Below are 15,326 nucleotides of genomic sequence, written 5' to 3' on the forward strand. Positions count from 1 at the left end.
ATAAGTTTATATCTCATGTTCAATCAAATGCATTTGGACGAGGGGACATATTACTATAATAGTTATGGTAGTGAAATCGAATCATTGATTTATTTTTATTTAATTACGCGAAAAGGATGCATTACTAGATGTTAGTCTGTATATATAATATTTAATATAAATATATTCAATATTATTTCTATTAAGTGAGAACCTATAAGGTCACACATATAGAATAAATGTTTAAGGTAAAGTCATTAAATTAAATATGATTTAATTTAAGGATCACTTAATTAATTAGAAGCAGATTTAATTAAATGTGATTCAATTAAATAACAAGAATTTCAGTTTGTATTGGATAATCCCATCAACGAGGCAAATTAGGTCAACAAGAGGCTATTAATATACAGGTTAACTTAATCATACCTAGGATATTTTCTAAGAGAGAAAAATACAGAGGAGTCTTTGAGAGGTTTGTGAGAGGCACAAATCCCTAACCTTGTCCACAAGTGGCTAGCACTAAAATCTCATCCTCTAGGTTGCTCATGTGGATTGAGTAAAGGCACCATACCCTTTAGTGTTCAGTGATCAGAAGAAAGAAGATGATCATCCTTCAACCACATATATGGACTCACCAAAAGGCATAAAGTGTGCTATAAAGATAAAACCCGAAACCTTTAGTGTTGTTCTTACATTTAGTGTGATTTGTGAGAAAGGAGTTTTCCACATATGGGTTCCTTTTGATTTAAAATTGTTTTTGAAAATTACTCATGAAATCCTAACAATTATGTTATGATTTGAATAAGGGCATAGCCTATAGATGTAGGATTCTCCATATGAGACTTGTGACATCATGTGCATCCTTGTGTGATCATGTATTATACCATGATGATAGTTTTAAGAAAATGCTTAATGAACCTAGTTGATGGAGGTTATAGAAAATTCTTTACTTTGACCTTAAGAAGATCACATTTGGTGAGGAAATTCTAATGATCCATGTTAATCCATGTGAGTTGAGGCATGTATGTGGACTAATCACCGAGTATATCATACTAGTAGAGAGTGTTAGTGACAATCATATCTTATTAAGAACGAATCATTGGCTAAATGTACTCGATCCATTTTTTAATATTTTTGATTTACTACCACATACATATATGATAACAAAAAAAAAATTAAGGAAATTACATTGCATGTGTTTGGACAACTGTTGAGAAATATTTTATTAAACTAAAAATAACATAGAAGAAACAAAAGATACATATGAACATGCATTATGCAAAAAATAAATTAATATACATGGAAACATATTATAAAAGGAAATTGTTACAATGTATTAAACTTAATGTCTCGCGCCCTTTCTCAACATGTTTCTAAATCCTTTGATCAAGACATCATGACATAATATAATATAACAGTGTATAAAACTCAAGTTGAAGTCATATTCCTTGAAAATGTTTAACTTCATGCGATGCAAAAATGAACGCTAAAATGAAACATGTATTACCATCCTTTATATAAAATATGACCCAACAAGAAGGTTTGCTTATCATACTAAAATCCACCTCTCTTGAAAATATTTTACTTTATGTAATGCATCAAGAATAAAATGTGACGCGCTACTATACTAAAGTACTTCTTTGACGCAAGTTCCTCTAGGATATAATAAGAACGTCCCGATTTTATAAATGAGGTAGCTAAACTAACAATAACAAAAACTTAGAATTCAGAGTCTTAGTTTTTAAATTAAGGCTACAAAAACTAGTAAGAATAAAAGCTTAGAATTTAGAACCTTCTAATTTTATAATTGAGTTTGCAAAACTAACACGAAAAAAAGTTTAGAACTCAAAGTCTAATAAGTCCTGGAGCAGAAAGAAATAGAAAGAAAGAATGCAACAAAAACCGAAGATGCTCTTAAAATTTTGTAACTAGTCCCATAACTAACATGAAAAAAAATGAGACCCAAATGGGTCATGTGCATGGGCATGAGCCTCTTCACTCTTGTTGATATCTTGGCTAAACGACCATTTTAGAACACTTTTACAAATTATTTATCAAAATAGGGTTGCTTTGAAACATATTACACCTTTAGGGCTATTTTTTACGGTGTCGCTATGGCCCATAGCGACACCTATGATACGTGGCAATTTTTTTTTGGTCTAGGGTGGGCTGGAATGAGCCACATCAGTGTCGCTATAGGCTGGGGCAACACAGTTGATGGACTAACAAAAATGATGTAGCCCATAGCGACACGTTCTAAGAAAAAAAAAGAAAAAAAATGAAAATAATAGAAATGTAAAATAAAAATAATAAACTGAGTTATTTATTATATATTTATAAAAATAAAATTAAGTTTTTTAAAAATGTAATTATAAAATAAATTTTTATGTAATTTTTAAGAGAGGCGCTATGGCCCATAGCGACACTGTGTCGCTATGGGCCATAGCGCCTTGCATTTTCAGTATTTATATATAATTCGTTTAATATAATATAATTAAATTTTAAAATAAACTGGGCCACAAAAACGTAATTAAACGTAATATATTTTTTTCCTTTAAAAAACGTAATTAAAAAAATAAAAAAAAATCAAAAAGTGGTGTCGCTATGGGTAGCGACACCACTATGTTTGTAGGTTTTTTTTTTTTTTTTTTTTTTTAATATTAACTAAATTAATTTTAAAAATAATTTCTTTTCTATAATCAATTAAATATTAATTTCTATTTATAAACTTATTTTTTCTATAATTTGTTTACTTTATATATTTTTTTTCCTTTAAATATTTATATTACGAATTAAATATGTATTTAAATATTTAATAATTTCTTTATATGTTAATTAAAAAATATTAAACGAAAAATGCGTAATTAAAAAAAATGAAAAAAAAAATTAAAAGCAGTGTCGCTATGGACACCGCCACTTCTTTTAAATTTTTTATTTTTTTATTTTTCTAAATTATTAACTTAATTAATTTTTTCCAGATTTTAATTTATTTTCTGATTTTCATATAAATCTATATTTATATAATTATCTTTTCTATTTTTTTCTTTATGTTATATATATTTTTTTTTTCTCTTTTTATCATTTTTAATTTTTAACTGGGTGGCGCTATGGCCCATATCGACACAGTATCGCTATAGGCCATGGCGCCACTTTTTTTTTAACTTTTTTTATATATATTTGTTTAATATAAATTTTATTTTATATATTTGTGATTCAGGTAATTTTAATTTTTAAATGGGTGGCGCTATGGCCCATAGCGACACAGTGTCGCTATAGGCCATAGCGCCACTTTTTTTAACTTTTTTTTTTATATATATATTTGTTTAATATAAATTTTATTTTATATATTTATGATTTAGGTAATTTTATTTCTTTTTATTGTTTAAGTGTATTAATAACTTTTTTATATATTAATTAAAAAATATTAAACGAAAAATGCGTAATTAAAAAAAATGAAAAAAAAAAATAAAAGCAGTGTCGCTATGGACACTGCCACTTCTTTTAAATTTTTTATTTTTTATTTTTTAAATTATTAATTTAATTAATTTTTTTCCAGATTTTAATTTATTTTCTGATTTTCATATAAATCTATATTTATATAATTATCTTTTCTATTTTTTTCTTTATGTTATATATATATTTTTTTCTCTTTTTATCATTTTTAATTTTTTAACTGGGTGGCGCTATAACCCATAGCGACACAGTGTCGCTATAGGCCATAGCGCCACTTTCACAAATTATTTTTTTAAAATTTATTTACTTATAATAAAATTATTTTGTTTATATTAAATATTTGACGCTGTAGGCTATAGCGACTTCAGTGGAGCTGTTTTGTGTCGCTATAGGCTGTAGCGATATTATCAATATGGCTTTCATGGCTTCGCTGGAGTTACAAAATTGCCAGGTGTCATAGGTGTTGCTATGGGCCATAGCGACACCGTAGAAAACAGCCCCAAAAGTGTAATATATTTTAAAACAACCCCATTTTGATAAATAGTTTGTAAAAGTGCTCTAAAATGGTCGTTTAGCCTGATATCTTTGTAGTTCATATTACCATTTAATTTATAAACAATTCTTCAAAAATAATATTAACTGATGTGAGACTTTTATCTTTTTATAATACCTTTATACAACATAAAAAAATTATAAATAAACATGTTGCAAAAAATAAATAATATATATATATATATATATATATATATATATATATATATATATATCAACTATAACAAGATAAATTGCTATAATGTATAAATTTAGCACAATAAGAACGTGACACACAGGTACGATAATGTCTGTACTATATTTTCCTTAGTTTTATATAATAATTGGCAAATATATATCCAGAGACTTTAAAATAATTTTTCATTTATATGTTATGTTCTTTTAAATTTAATTACGACTTAAGTTTATTATAATACTATACTATACTATTTCTTTTTTTTTTTTTTTACAGAAACAACATTTTGTAACTATATTTTATAATATTTGTGAGATTGTAATAATATTTATATAAGTAATTGTGGTAATAGTAGTAATGTTAATAAACCATTAAAACCATATAATATATATTTTATTATATATTTAACAACAAACAATAATTCTATGCTTAATAATAAATTATTTAAATCAATTATAAATAGCTTTATTTTAAAATACTCTTTGTAATTGTTTTATATAATTTAATAAAATAATAGTGTTAATAAGAAAAATGTGGATAAAAAGAGGAATATAAAAATATGCATAGAAAAATTGTATGGAAAGAGAGATATAAAAGAAAACGCACTATACAATGAATAATACGTACTTTCTAATTTTGACATGGTTATAAATTAATATTAAATAGGTGCAGGAAAGTTTCAGGAAATTAACTTGATACTTATCCAAACTTGACGTTTAAATATTTAATGATTAATTTATATGCTATGGACTATAGATTCTACACAAGTATTAGTTATGTACAAAACGAATTCTTATATAAAAAAAATGTAAAAAACTTAATATGCCAAGAAAGAAAAATACTATTTAACATCGCTATATCTATATTGTCGTTATATCTACATTAATTCTAATATAAACGATGTAAATAAGAAATGCAGTGGTTCAATTTAAGATCAATTACGAATTTGCTTATCAGCATGTATGACTCTTCTCTACTCCTTTTGAGTCTTTTACAAATAATTAATCCTAAAAACTTGGTTTAGGTAAAGTTGTCAAAACGGGCTATCCGGCCCGGCCCGGCCCGGCCCGGCCCGGCTCACTACACCAACTGACTAACCCGGCTCTTTTATCAGTGAGCTCAAAAAAATCGAACCCGGCCCGGCCCATCACGGGTTGGTGGGTTAAATAGGTTGGCTTACCTTTAAAAAATATTTTTTTTCATTTTTTTTCTTAATATACAACTAAAGCCCAAAATTTAAACTTATTTTAAAAATCTGAGATTCTTAATTAAGACATCCATAAATGAATCATTCATCCCAAACATTAAATGATAATTTTAAATACAATCAAATCAAATCTAAATAATCTCAAAGAGATAAATATAATCCAAAATCATCTTAAACTTCAAATATAATCTAAAATCATCTTAAACTTCAAATACAATCCAAAATCATAAAAATTACAAATCACAATCCAACATTAAATCATTATTGTCTCATGTTGGACTGCACCATGACCCAATAATTATTGTATTTAAAAAAAAAATTAATCACGGGTTGGTGGGCCAGTCCGACTCACCACGGGTTCAACCCGAGTGAATCGGGTTGTTAGTGAGCCGGGTTCAAATTTGACCCGTATTAAAAATTTTAAATTTTTTTCAACCCAACCCGGCTCGAACCAAGCCCATTTTTACATCTCTAGGTTTAGGTCTATTTTCGTTTAAGGAAATTGAAATATTACAGTAAGTAATTAAGTTGGATAGTTTTATTGATAAAGTTAAAAGACGAAGTTGTCTGAAATCAGAGTATACAAAAATTAGAAAGTTAATTCAGAGCATCCATGTTTCAATGTTTGTGTACCAGACTCACCAATATTACAGTTGAGTTAAATTGTTAGTCAATCATTTTTCAAAATATCCGTTGTAGTCTAGTTGGTCAGGATATTCGGCTCTCACCCGAAAGACCCGGGTTCAAGTCCCGGCAACGGAAAACACATTTTTGGTAAAGAACTTGATAGCTTATTTTATTAGTTTAAGAGACATTAATTTTAAAAAAATAAAATAAAATGTTATGTTATATTTGTTTAAGAAACATATGCATAAAACTTTTTAAAGGACTCAATTTAAAAAAAAATCATGTGTGTTTTTTATTTCTCTAAATTTGGGAATATATTTTTTAAGTCATCAAATTTAAAATTTATGTTTTAATTTTAAAATTATAAAAAAATATTATTTTAATTTTTATAATTTATAAAATTATTATTTTAATTATTAATATCATATTTGATAGCAATAAATGAAGAAAGACTAAAATAATTTTGATATTTTAAGAACTAAAACAAATTTTAAATTTAAGAGAATAATTTTTTTTAAAAAAATTATAGGGACAAAAAATTAGAGCTGTCAAAATGGGCTCAGCCCGGTGAGCCAACCCGGCCCACCATGGGTTCGAGCCGGGTTGGGCTAAAAAAAATTTGCAAATTTCAGTGTGGGCCAATTTTAAACCCGACCCACTAACAACCCGGCTCACCCGGGTTCAACCCGTGGTGAGCCGGGCTGACCCACCAGCCCATAAAAAAAAAAAAACTTCTGCTATTGGGTTGGGCCAAATAAAACTTCATAAACCATCATAGGTTCTCAATTTTATGTATTTTTTCTTCAAATTATGTAATTAGTGTAGGAATTTATTTACTTTTCTCTAGAAAAGCTTATGTGCATACTATTTTTGCAGGATTAGGCATTAAATTTGATTACACTTTTTTAAATTAGGTGATTTTTTCAAATTAGGTGAGCCAACCCGTTTAGCCCACCAACCCGTGGTGGGCCGGGCCGGGCTCAATTTTTTCCAGCTCACCAATAAACGAGCCGGGTTGGGTTGGCCCACCAAAGGCTCAACCCGTGGTGGGCCGGGCCGGGTTACCCGTTTTGACAGCTCTACAAAAAATATATATCTAAATTTGAGATTAAAATTATATTTAAGTTGTTTCTTTCATTTTAATTAAAACATATATGTTGTTTGTTTTAAAAACATTTTATATTGATTGTGAAAACATTGTATCTTATTTTTAATAATTTTATTTTAAATATTTTAAAATTATTGTTAATTTGAAAACTATAAACTTATATATCACTAATATTTTAATGTGTACATATCAAATATTTATTATATATTAATATTTTAATATGTAAATAATAATAACTTAAAATTTATTTAAATAAATATTTTAACAAATATTATATTTTACTAGTAGGGAAAGAGACACTTTGTACTTCTATATATTTATTTTTAAAAGTTTTGAAAGAAAAAAATTTGCTAAATTTAATGATAATAATGTCTAATATAAAAATAGAAATTAACATGGTGATTATTAAAACTTGTTCCCTTTGTTAATAGGTATAGATATTAAGAAAAATAATTTATATCAGGATACAAGATTATTTGTATTTATTAATAATTTATTTTAAAATTATTAAATTTAATTTAAAAATATACATGGTGAACGTAAATTAAAATAAATAAAAAAGTTAAAAAATATATAAATCTTCTTATCAAAGAAAAGGGCGTAAAAGTATTTAGAAAAATTCTATAAACACACTCTCACATAATATAGCTACTCGTGTTCAATATAGAAAGAGGAGTTTTATATAAAAGAAACAAAAACTTATTTAATAAAAGGGTTTTTGTTAAGTTCTTTTTAAAAAAAAACAGAATATTTTAAACTTATTTTATTTTTTTATTTTAGTTTCCTATTGTTTGTAAATTTTTACTGTTTCATTTTTTTCTCTTGTTATTATTGTTTTAAAATTAGTGATTAATTGAAAACAGAAAAGTAAATACACAAATAATTAGATAATGCACTCCCACAAATAATTAGTTTTCCTTATGCATTATTATCATCATATCCTGGGCAGATGGACACTTCTTATTTATGTTTGTTTCTTATTTTTAAATATTAGTTTTCTTTTAAAACATTTTTGGCTTAAAATTATTTACTTATGCGAGACTTTTAGATAAATATTACTAAATTAAAGCAATTATTATTATTATTATTATTTATTACAAGTCTGTTTGGATAAATATTTTTAGAAGTACTTATAAGAGAGAGAAATAAAAATTAAAAAAATTATATGAGTTAAAGCTAATTTATACATAAATCAAAAATAAGATTTTTTAAAAAATTAAGAAAAGAGAATTTCTCAAATTAACTAATTTCATATAAAGAAACTTATTTTATTTTATTTTTCTTCATATTTTGCTTTTTTAAGAAGAGATTATAATAAAAAAGTTTAGTCATATATACCTTTAAAATTGGTTACACAATTGGTGGTTAAAGATAGTAAAAAAACATTATTTTCAGCAATTAAACTACAATATACTAATAGTTGCATAATACAAGATCTTTCCAGGTAAGTCTTCATTATATATATTTAGATGTTTGTGAAACTTTGATGAGAAATTGCGTCCATATTTGGCAAAGAATACTGATTGATAATAATAAAATTATACATCATAAGGGTTAAAATGTAGCACGGGAAGACAAATAAGGGGGTGAGCCATGGTCAACGACATGCCAGAGCCTGATTGCATATCAACCTTTTCACCTTTTCCATCTTCACCAATTCTCCAATCAAAGCACTGCACCATGGCAGCAATTGCAGTGTTCATCAAGCTGAATGCCAGTGTTGTCCCAGGACACCCTCTCCTTCCACCTCCAAATGCCACAAAATTGAACTTCATTCTCTTACCATCATCACTTAAACAATCCTCATCTTGTTCTTGCAAGAACCTTTCAGGGATAAACTCATTTGGATGGTCCCAAGAATCAGGGTCCCTCATTATGGCATACAAGTTTATTGCCACTGCTGTTTTTGGTGGCACATCAAAGCCGTTTATTTTGCAGTGTTGGCGACACTCTCTTGTTGTGACTGGCCCTGGTGGATAAAGTCTTAGTGTTTCCTTCACAACTGCTTGCAAATATGGCATGTTTGGGATATCTGATTCTTCAACTAGCCTACCATTGCCTGTGACTAACTCTATCTCCTTTCTCACCCTTTGAAATGCTTCAGGGTGGTTAAGGAGCTCAGCCATTGCCCATTGCATTGCTTCTGCTGATGTTTCTGTGCCTCCAATGAAGAGGTCCTTGCCACAAGAGTAAATTCATGTTAGTTTCGTAGAGGCCATCACAATCTTAATCTATAATTATCAACCACAAACAAGGCTTTAGAGTATGGTTGAGTAAATTTTTTCAAAAACACTTCTAAAAGAGTAAAAGTGAAATAAGTGTTTTTATAAGTTAAAATAAGTCTCAGCTGATACAAATTAGTTTATACATAAGATAATTTTAAATTACAAAAAAGCTTATTTCAGGTTTGCTTTCCATTTTTCTCCTGAAATGTTTCTAAAAATATTTTTCTAAACAAGATCTTTGAGAAACTATTTGCAATCGCTGTTAACAAAGGTTTTTGGAGTCTATACAACCACAATTGTGAGTGTAATAGGAAATATTACATGTAATTCAATGGTAAATTAAAAACATAATTATTCATAAATTTACCAAATACAGAAAAAGAAGGTTTAAAAAACCACCCTTCATTCTTTTTGGGTGCAATAAATCCACACTAGCCATGCATTAAAAACAAATCACCTTATTACTAATTCTTCAGTCCTACATTTCAACACGTTAAAGGAGTTTATTTTATAGGAAAATGTAAGAAGGTGATTGATTAAAAAGCTAACCATTCAAATATAAACACATCCTTTTATAATGAACACAAAGAAAGATAAATATATGATAAATGGAACTTACCAGAAAGAAGGCTTTAATATGAGTCCTTGTGATCTTGAACTCTGCATGAGCATCATGGTAAACATCTAATAGAATATCCATCAAATCCCTTTCACTTTCATCACCAGAATGCTCATTTCCACTTGATAATCTTTCGTGTTCATGTTCCTTGAGCACCTTCTCCAACAATTCATCGTACCTTGTGCTCACATCCAAAGCCCTTTTCCCATAAACCCAGAAACTCAACATCTTGAGAGGGCCCAACACATCTCCAAAGCAAAGCTTCGCAGCTAGCTCAAAGGTCTCCTTTACCAGCTTCCTGATCCTCTCAGCATCCTCGCAGTTATCCGAACAACTTGTCGCAAATCAAACACCACCAAAACAGTCATTTTTAAAAAAAATATTATATGTTTTAAACATGAAAATCTAAATATAAGTTCGGTGTACAATGTACTTGTTCTGAAAGGAAATAGATTTTTTTTTATATAGATTTAATACATTAATAATTCTATATTTTTAAATATTAGTCCTGAAATTATAAATTTGTTTACAATCCATCATATCACTATTTCATGTTATTATTCATATGAATCAAGTTTTAATTCTTAATCGTAAAAATTTCTTCATAATACCTCTGATCATAAGAATTTAGGGATAATAGAAAATTTTAATTTTTAACATGTAAAGATTAAAATATGATATTCATAGATGATGACATGAAAATAGTAAGCTAATGTGATTTTTCAAATTCATATATGAGGATATAAAGGATATTTAATTAGTGAAATTTTACAGATTATAAACAAATTTTTAACCTCAAATTTAAATTAATAAATATAAAAAATTGAATCTAATTATAATTTTTTTAATTTAGGTATTTAATTAAAATTTTTAAAAAAATTAGAGACAAAATGGTGTATTAATTTTTTAATAATTATCATATTGTACAAAAAAACTTGTTTTAAAATTTTATTTTATTTCTAAATTTTCCATTATTACATATAAAGATGTGATATGAGAAATAGTATATATAATACTAAAAATGTATAGAATTGTTCGGTGTACCGAGAACTAAATGTTTCCTAAAATTTATCAAAAATTATAAAATGAGAAAAGTTATAAAATAAAGTGTAAGATTTACATATATTTATATTTTTAATAAATTTTAATTAATTAAAAATATTAAATAGTGTGTTTCTAAGAATACTATTAAAATAATATGAAGATCAAATAGTTTCAACCTTTCAATCAATACACCTAGAAAAAAGAAAATCATGATAGAGAATAGGAGTAGTAATTAACAGAAACCTGGTGCTCATTGCCATCCTGCAAGTGACATTATTGGTGAATTTCATGAAGTGAGAGCCCAAGTCAAGGGCAACACAGTCCCGAGCCTTCTCCAACACATTTCTGAGGGAACGCTCAATCTCTTCCCTCCTCACCCTCTTGGAGCGCTCCAGCTGGCGCGCGGAGAGAAGCTCCGTCATGCAAAGCCTCTTCATGAAGCGCCAGTAGGGCCCATAGGGGACGGTGATGAAGCCGGCGCTGCCGAAGGGGAGCTTCTCCGCAAAGGCGAAGGCGGGGCGCGAGGAGAAGGCCAGGTCGTGGGTCGTGAAGAGGGCGGCGGCGAGCGCGGCCGAGGAGGCGACCAGGAGGCGGCGGGAGGGGCCGAGGCGGAGGAGGAGGAGAGGGCCGTGCTTGGAGGAGAGGGCGTGGAGAGAGTTGTGGAGGGATGGAGAGAGGAGGTGGAGGTGGCCCAGTAGGGGAATGCTTGGAGGACTTGGTGGAAGGTGGAGATTCTTAGTGGAAGAAGAGAAGAAGAAGAAGAAGGCGTATGTTAGAACAAGGGACAAGAGGAAGAGGAACAAGAGTGTCTCAATCATGTTATGGTGACTATCTTATGTTGGGAGTTGTGGGATGTGGCCTTCATTTCATCAACCCATATATATATATAATATTCATGCCTTTGTTGTCGCATTCTCATCAAACCATCCACGTATAATTATAATTAATGTACCACACAACTCCCGAGTCGAGCTCATGACTGGGAGTTTGGAACATAGCTCAAGGAGCAACAAAGAACAATGTTGACATTATATTTCTAAAGATCCAAAAGTCCGTAAAAGAGCTATACATTAGGGATAATTTCCCTGCACAATAAATGTCGTGCACAATTATAGAAATAGAGAAACTCTTCGGTATCATTATATTTAGGGTAATTTTGGAATCTTTCTTACGTGACATAATTATAATGGTTAAGTTAACGCATATCGTACCAAGTGATTTACATAAATAACAAATTTTTAAAAATTGTAAAATAGTCCTTTAAGTGTTAAGTTAAAAGTTTAGGATTATTTGTATTTGTAGTTCTGTAGCGGTGGATTTTCGATAGGTAAAGATTTCGACTAGTTCATTGTTGTCGTAGAGTGAAGTACTCAACATTGTTGGCCGACTTTCAGGGTTTACGGTTTGGCTTTCAAGAAGGTCATCTTTATTGTTTTCGGGTTCGTTTTCTTGGTTGACTTTCAGGGTTTAGGGTTTGACATTGATTTTCTCCTTCATTATCTTCGTTCTGTAGCTTCATTAGTTACAAGTTTGCACCATTTCGTTGCCATCGTCGTTAACTACTCGACGTTCTTCCTTTAGATTTTGGGTTCCGACTTTAACTTTCGAGAAGGTAATCTCCATTCATTGTGTTCCACTTTCAATTTCATAGGTTATTTGGAAAATTAATCACTTATTTGGAATTGTCTTCTTCCTTTAGGTCGGGTTTTGGAAAAGGTAATTTTGATTGTTTGGCAGCAGCTATTCGACATTGATTTTTGGCGAAAAGGTAATGTCGTTTATTTTTTTTTTTATGTTACTCTCTCTATTATGTTATGAGTTTGGGGTTTTTTTGTTTTAAATTTTGTGTATAATTAGTTAACAGAAAATGAAGGTTGTGGTGAAAAATGAATGTGTTTGCACTATGGCTTTAATGTGTTAGTGTTATACTCTTTTTTTTTCTTGTATAAACCTTTTTTGTTATACTCTGTTTTTATTTGAATTGTATTTGTTTTATTTAATGAAGGTTGCATTTTGTTTTCACATAAGTAACTTTTTCCTTAATACTATGGTTTAATTTTAATATATACATTTATTTTGGTTTAACTGTATGTATTCTTTGATAGATTAGTTATTTGAAATTCATGTTATGGTATATATTGTAGATGGATAATTGTGATAGAGAACCAACTGTTAATTTGGGTGATGATAAGGATTTAAGTAATGATGTTGTTATACTTGATGACATTGATAAAGATGGTGTGAATGATGATGTTGATGGAAAGGTTGGTGAAGAAGAAAATGTATCAACTGATGAATTTAAAAGAATAGCTGATTTGACAGGTGATGATATTAAAGTTTTAGAATTTTGTAGTGAAGACCATGCTTTTGAATTTTATACTGCATATGCTAGGTTTCATGGGTTTGTAATAAGGAAAGAAGATATACATAGAGATATAAAGGGAAATGTTATTAAACGTCTTTTTGTATGCAATAGACAAGGTTTGTGAAATAAAAAACACTACTAGAGGGTGGATAGGAAAAGGGAGCATAGGCCCATCACTCGTACTAATTGTCAAGCTAAGCTTCGTGTTTACCTTGATTATAAAACTTCTAAATGGAGTGTATTTTCATTTGAGGAAACTCATAATCACTATGTTACCCCACTCCATGATATCCATCATATTCCTAAGTACCGTGTACTTTCTGATGGTGATAAAGCTCAAGTGAATAGTTTGCATTCATTTGGTGTTAGAACTTGCCACATAATGGGATATTTATTATCTCAAAAGGGTGGATATGGTAGTATTGGTTTCTCAAAATGTGACCTTTACAATCATTTTATCGAACCCAACGTGATATGATTAAAGATGGGGATGTGAGTGTTGCATTAAGCTATTTAGAAGGCAAGGCTGGTAATGATCCAAAGTTTTATTCAAAATTTCAAACTACACATGATGGTAAATTGAAGGATTTATTTTGGGTAGATGGATGTAGTAGATCAGACTTCCAATGTTTTGGTGATGTACTTGCATTTGACACCACGTACAAAAAGAATAAATACAACATTCCTTTGGTAATTTTCTCTAGTTGTAATCATCATTCTCAAACAACTATTTTTTGTTGTGCTTTGTTGGCTGATGAAATTACTGAGACTTATAAGTGGGTGTTGGAGACTTTCTTGGATGCAATGCATAATAAATATCCAAGATCAGTTGTTACAGATGGTGATGGAGCTATGAGGGAGGCCATAAGACAAGTATTTCCAAATGCATCACATCGTCTTTGTGCATGGCACTTGCATAAGAATGCTTGTGAGAATGTTAAGATTTCTGAATTTTTATCAGATTTTAAGACAGCCATGTATTCAAACTTTACTCCTGATGAATTTGAATCATATTGGAAGAAGATAATTTCAAAGCATGGTCTTGTTGGAAATAAGTGGGTTTCTAAAACATATGATATTAAGCATTTGTGGGCTACTGCTTATTTTCGTGATAAATTTTTTGGCCGCATAAGAACGACTTCTCAGTGTGAAGCGATAAATTCAATAATCAAAACTTATGTTAGGAGAAAAAGTACTATAATAGAATTCATACAATGTTTTGACCAAGCTTTAAGAGAATATAGGAACAATGAACACATTGCAGATTTTAAAGATTCTTTTGTTGAACCAGTGTTGACTACCTCTTTGTATAACTTTGAGCGTAAGGCTTCAAAGATATATATACCATGGAGATATTCAAAGAAGTGAAGGAAGAGATAATAGTTGCTGGGGCATTGAATGTTGTTGAGCGAATACAAAATGGAGACCAATTGTTGTTCAAGATTAACATGTATTGTAATCGTATGAAAGAAGTCAATGTTGTTTATGATACAGTGAACTGTAACATAGTTTGTGAATGTCACTTATTTGAATCTCGTGGAATACCCTGTGCTCATATTTTTGTTGTTATGAAAAATGAGTACATGGAAAATATTCTCCAGAGTTTAATTTGTAGAAGATGGACAAAGACAGCAAAGACTGATTTATTATGCTCAGATACATTGGAAACAACTTCAGATGTGATGAAAAATGCTTAATTTGGGGCAGTTTTTTTTGTTGCTAATAGGATTTGTGATATTGCTGCAAACAAAAAAGGAATTTATTTACTTAAATTAGAGATAATTTTTTAAATTTGGCTCATAAGTATGAGAAAATGCTGGAAGGAAGTCATAATGACATGTCATGTGTCAATGGAGTTGGTGATCCGATGGTAGTGAAGACAAAAGGGACTCCAAGAAAGAAAGGATTTGTGGTAAGAAAAGACGATGTAGAAACTGTAATAACATTGGCCACACAATTAGGAGATGTTCAA

At 29.5% G+C, this 15,326-nt stretch overlaps 2 protein-coding genes and 1 non-coding gene across 3 annotated transcripts; 2 read left to right on the forward strand and 1 right to left on the reverse strand.

Annotated features, from left to right (window-relative positions):
- The first annotated feature begins 6,055 nt into the window (after positions 1 to 6,055).
- On the forward strand, positions 6,056 to 6,128 carry TRNAE-CUC (transfer RNA glutamic acid (anticodon CUC)). Its single transcript has one exon. It is a non-coding gene; the product is annotated as a tRNA-Glu (tRNA).
- A 2,335-nt stretch (positions 6,129 to 8,463) lies between these two features.
- LOC109793133 (cytochrome P450 705A12) lies at positions 8,464 to 11,855 on the reverse strand. Its single transcript, XM_020352601.3, has 3 exons — positions 11,233 to 11,855; positions 9,946 to 10,279; positions 8,464 to 9,278 (listed from the first exon to the last, which is right to left on the reverse strand). Exons 1-3 carry the CDS (start codon positions 11,805 to 11,807, stop codon positions 8,640 to 8,642), a joined length of 1,548 nt encoding a protein of 515 aa, XP_020208190.2. The 5' UTR covers positions 11,808 to 11,855; the 3' UTR covers positions 8,464 to 8,639.
- Positions 11,856 to 13,828: 1,973 nt separating this feature from the next.
- Positions 13,829 to 14,722, forward strand: LOC145950578 (protein FAR-RED IMPAIRED RESPONSE 1-like). Its single transcript, XM_083061680.1, has one exon. The coding sequence runs from the start codon at positions 13,829 to 13,831 to the stop codon at positions 14,720 to 14,722; it is 894 nt and encodes a 297-aa protein (XP_082917806.1).
- Positions 14,723 to 15,326: the final 604 nt, after the last annotated feature.

The sequence above is a fragment of the Cajanus cajan genome, chromosome 8 (genome assembly GCF_000230855.2).
Source record: "Cajanus cajan strain Asha chromosome 8, NIPB_CcT2T_4, whole genome shotgun sequence".
NCBI lineage: Eukaryota > Viridiplantae > Streptophyta > Magnoliopsida > Fabales > Fabaceae > Cajanus > Cajanus cajan.

Excerpts from the sequence above, each read along its gene's own strand:
- LOC109793133 (XM_020352601.3), bottom strand. The coding sequence starts at position 11,807 with ATGATTGAGACACTCTTGTTCCTCTTCCTCTTGTCCCTTGTTCTAACA. Across the intron at positions 10,280-11,232 it reads AGGATGGCAATGAGCACCAG|TTGTTCGGATAACTGCGAGG; the intron begins GTTTCTGTTAAT and ends ATTTGCGACAAG. Across the intron at positions 9,279-9,945 it reads ATATTAAAGCCTTCTTTCTG|GACCTCTTCATTGGAGGCAC; the intron begins GTAAGTTCCATT and ends TCTTGTGGCAAG.
- LOC145950578 (XM_083061680.1), top strand. The coding sequence starts at position 13,829 with ATGATTAAAGATGGGGATGTGAGTGTTGCATTAAGCTATTTAGAAGGC.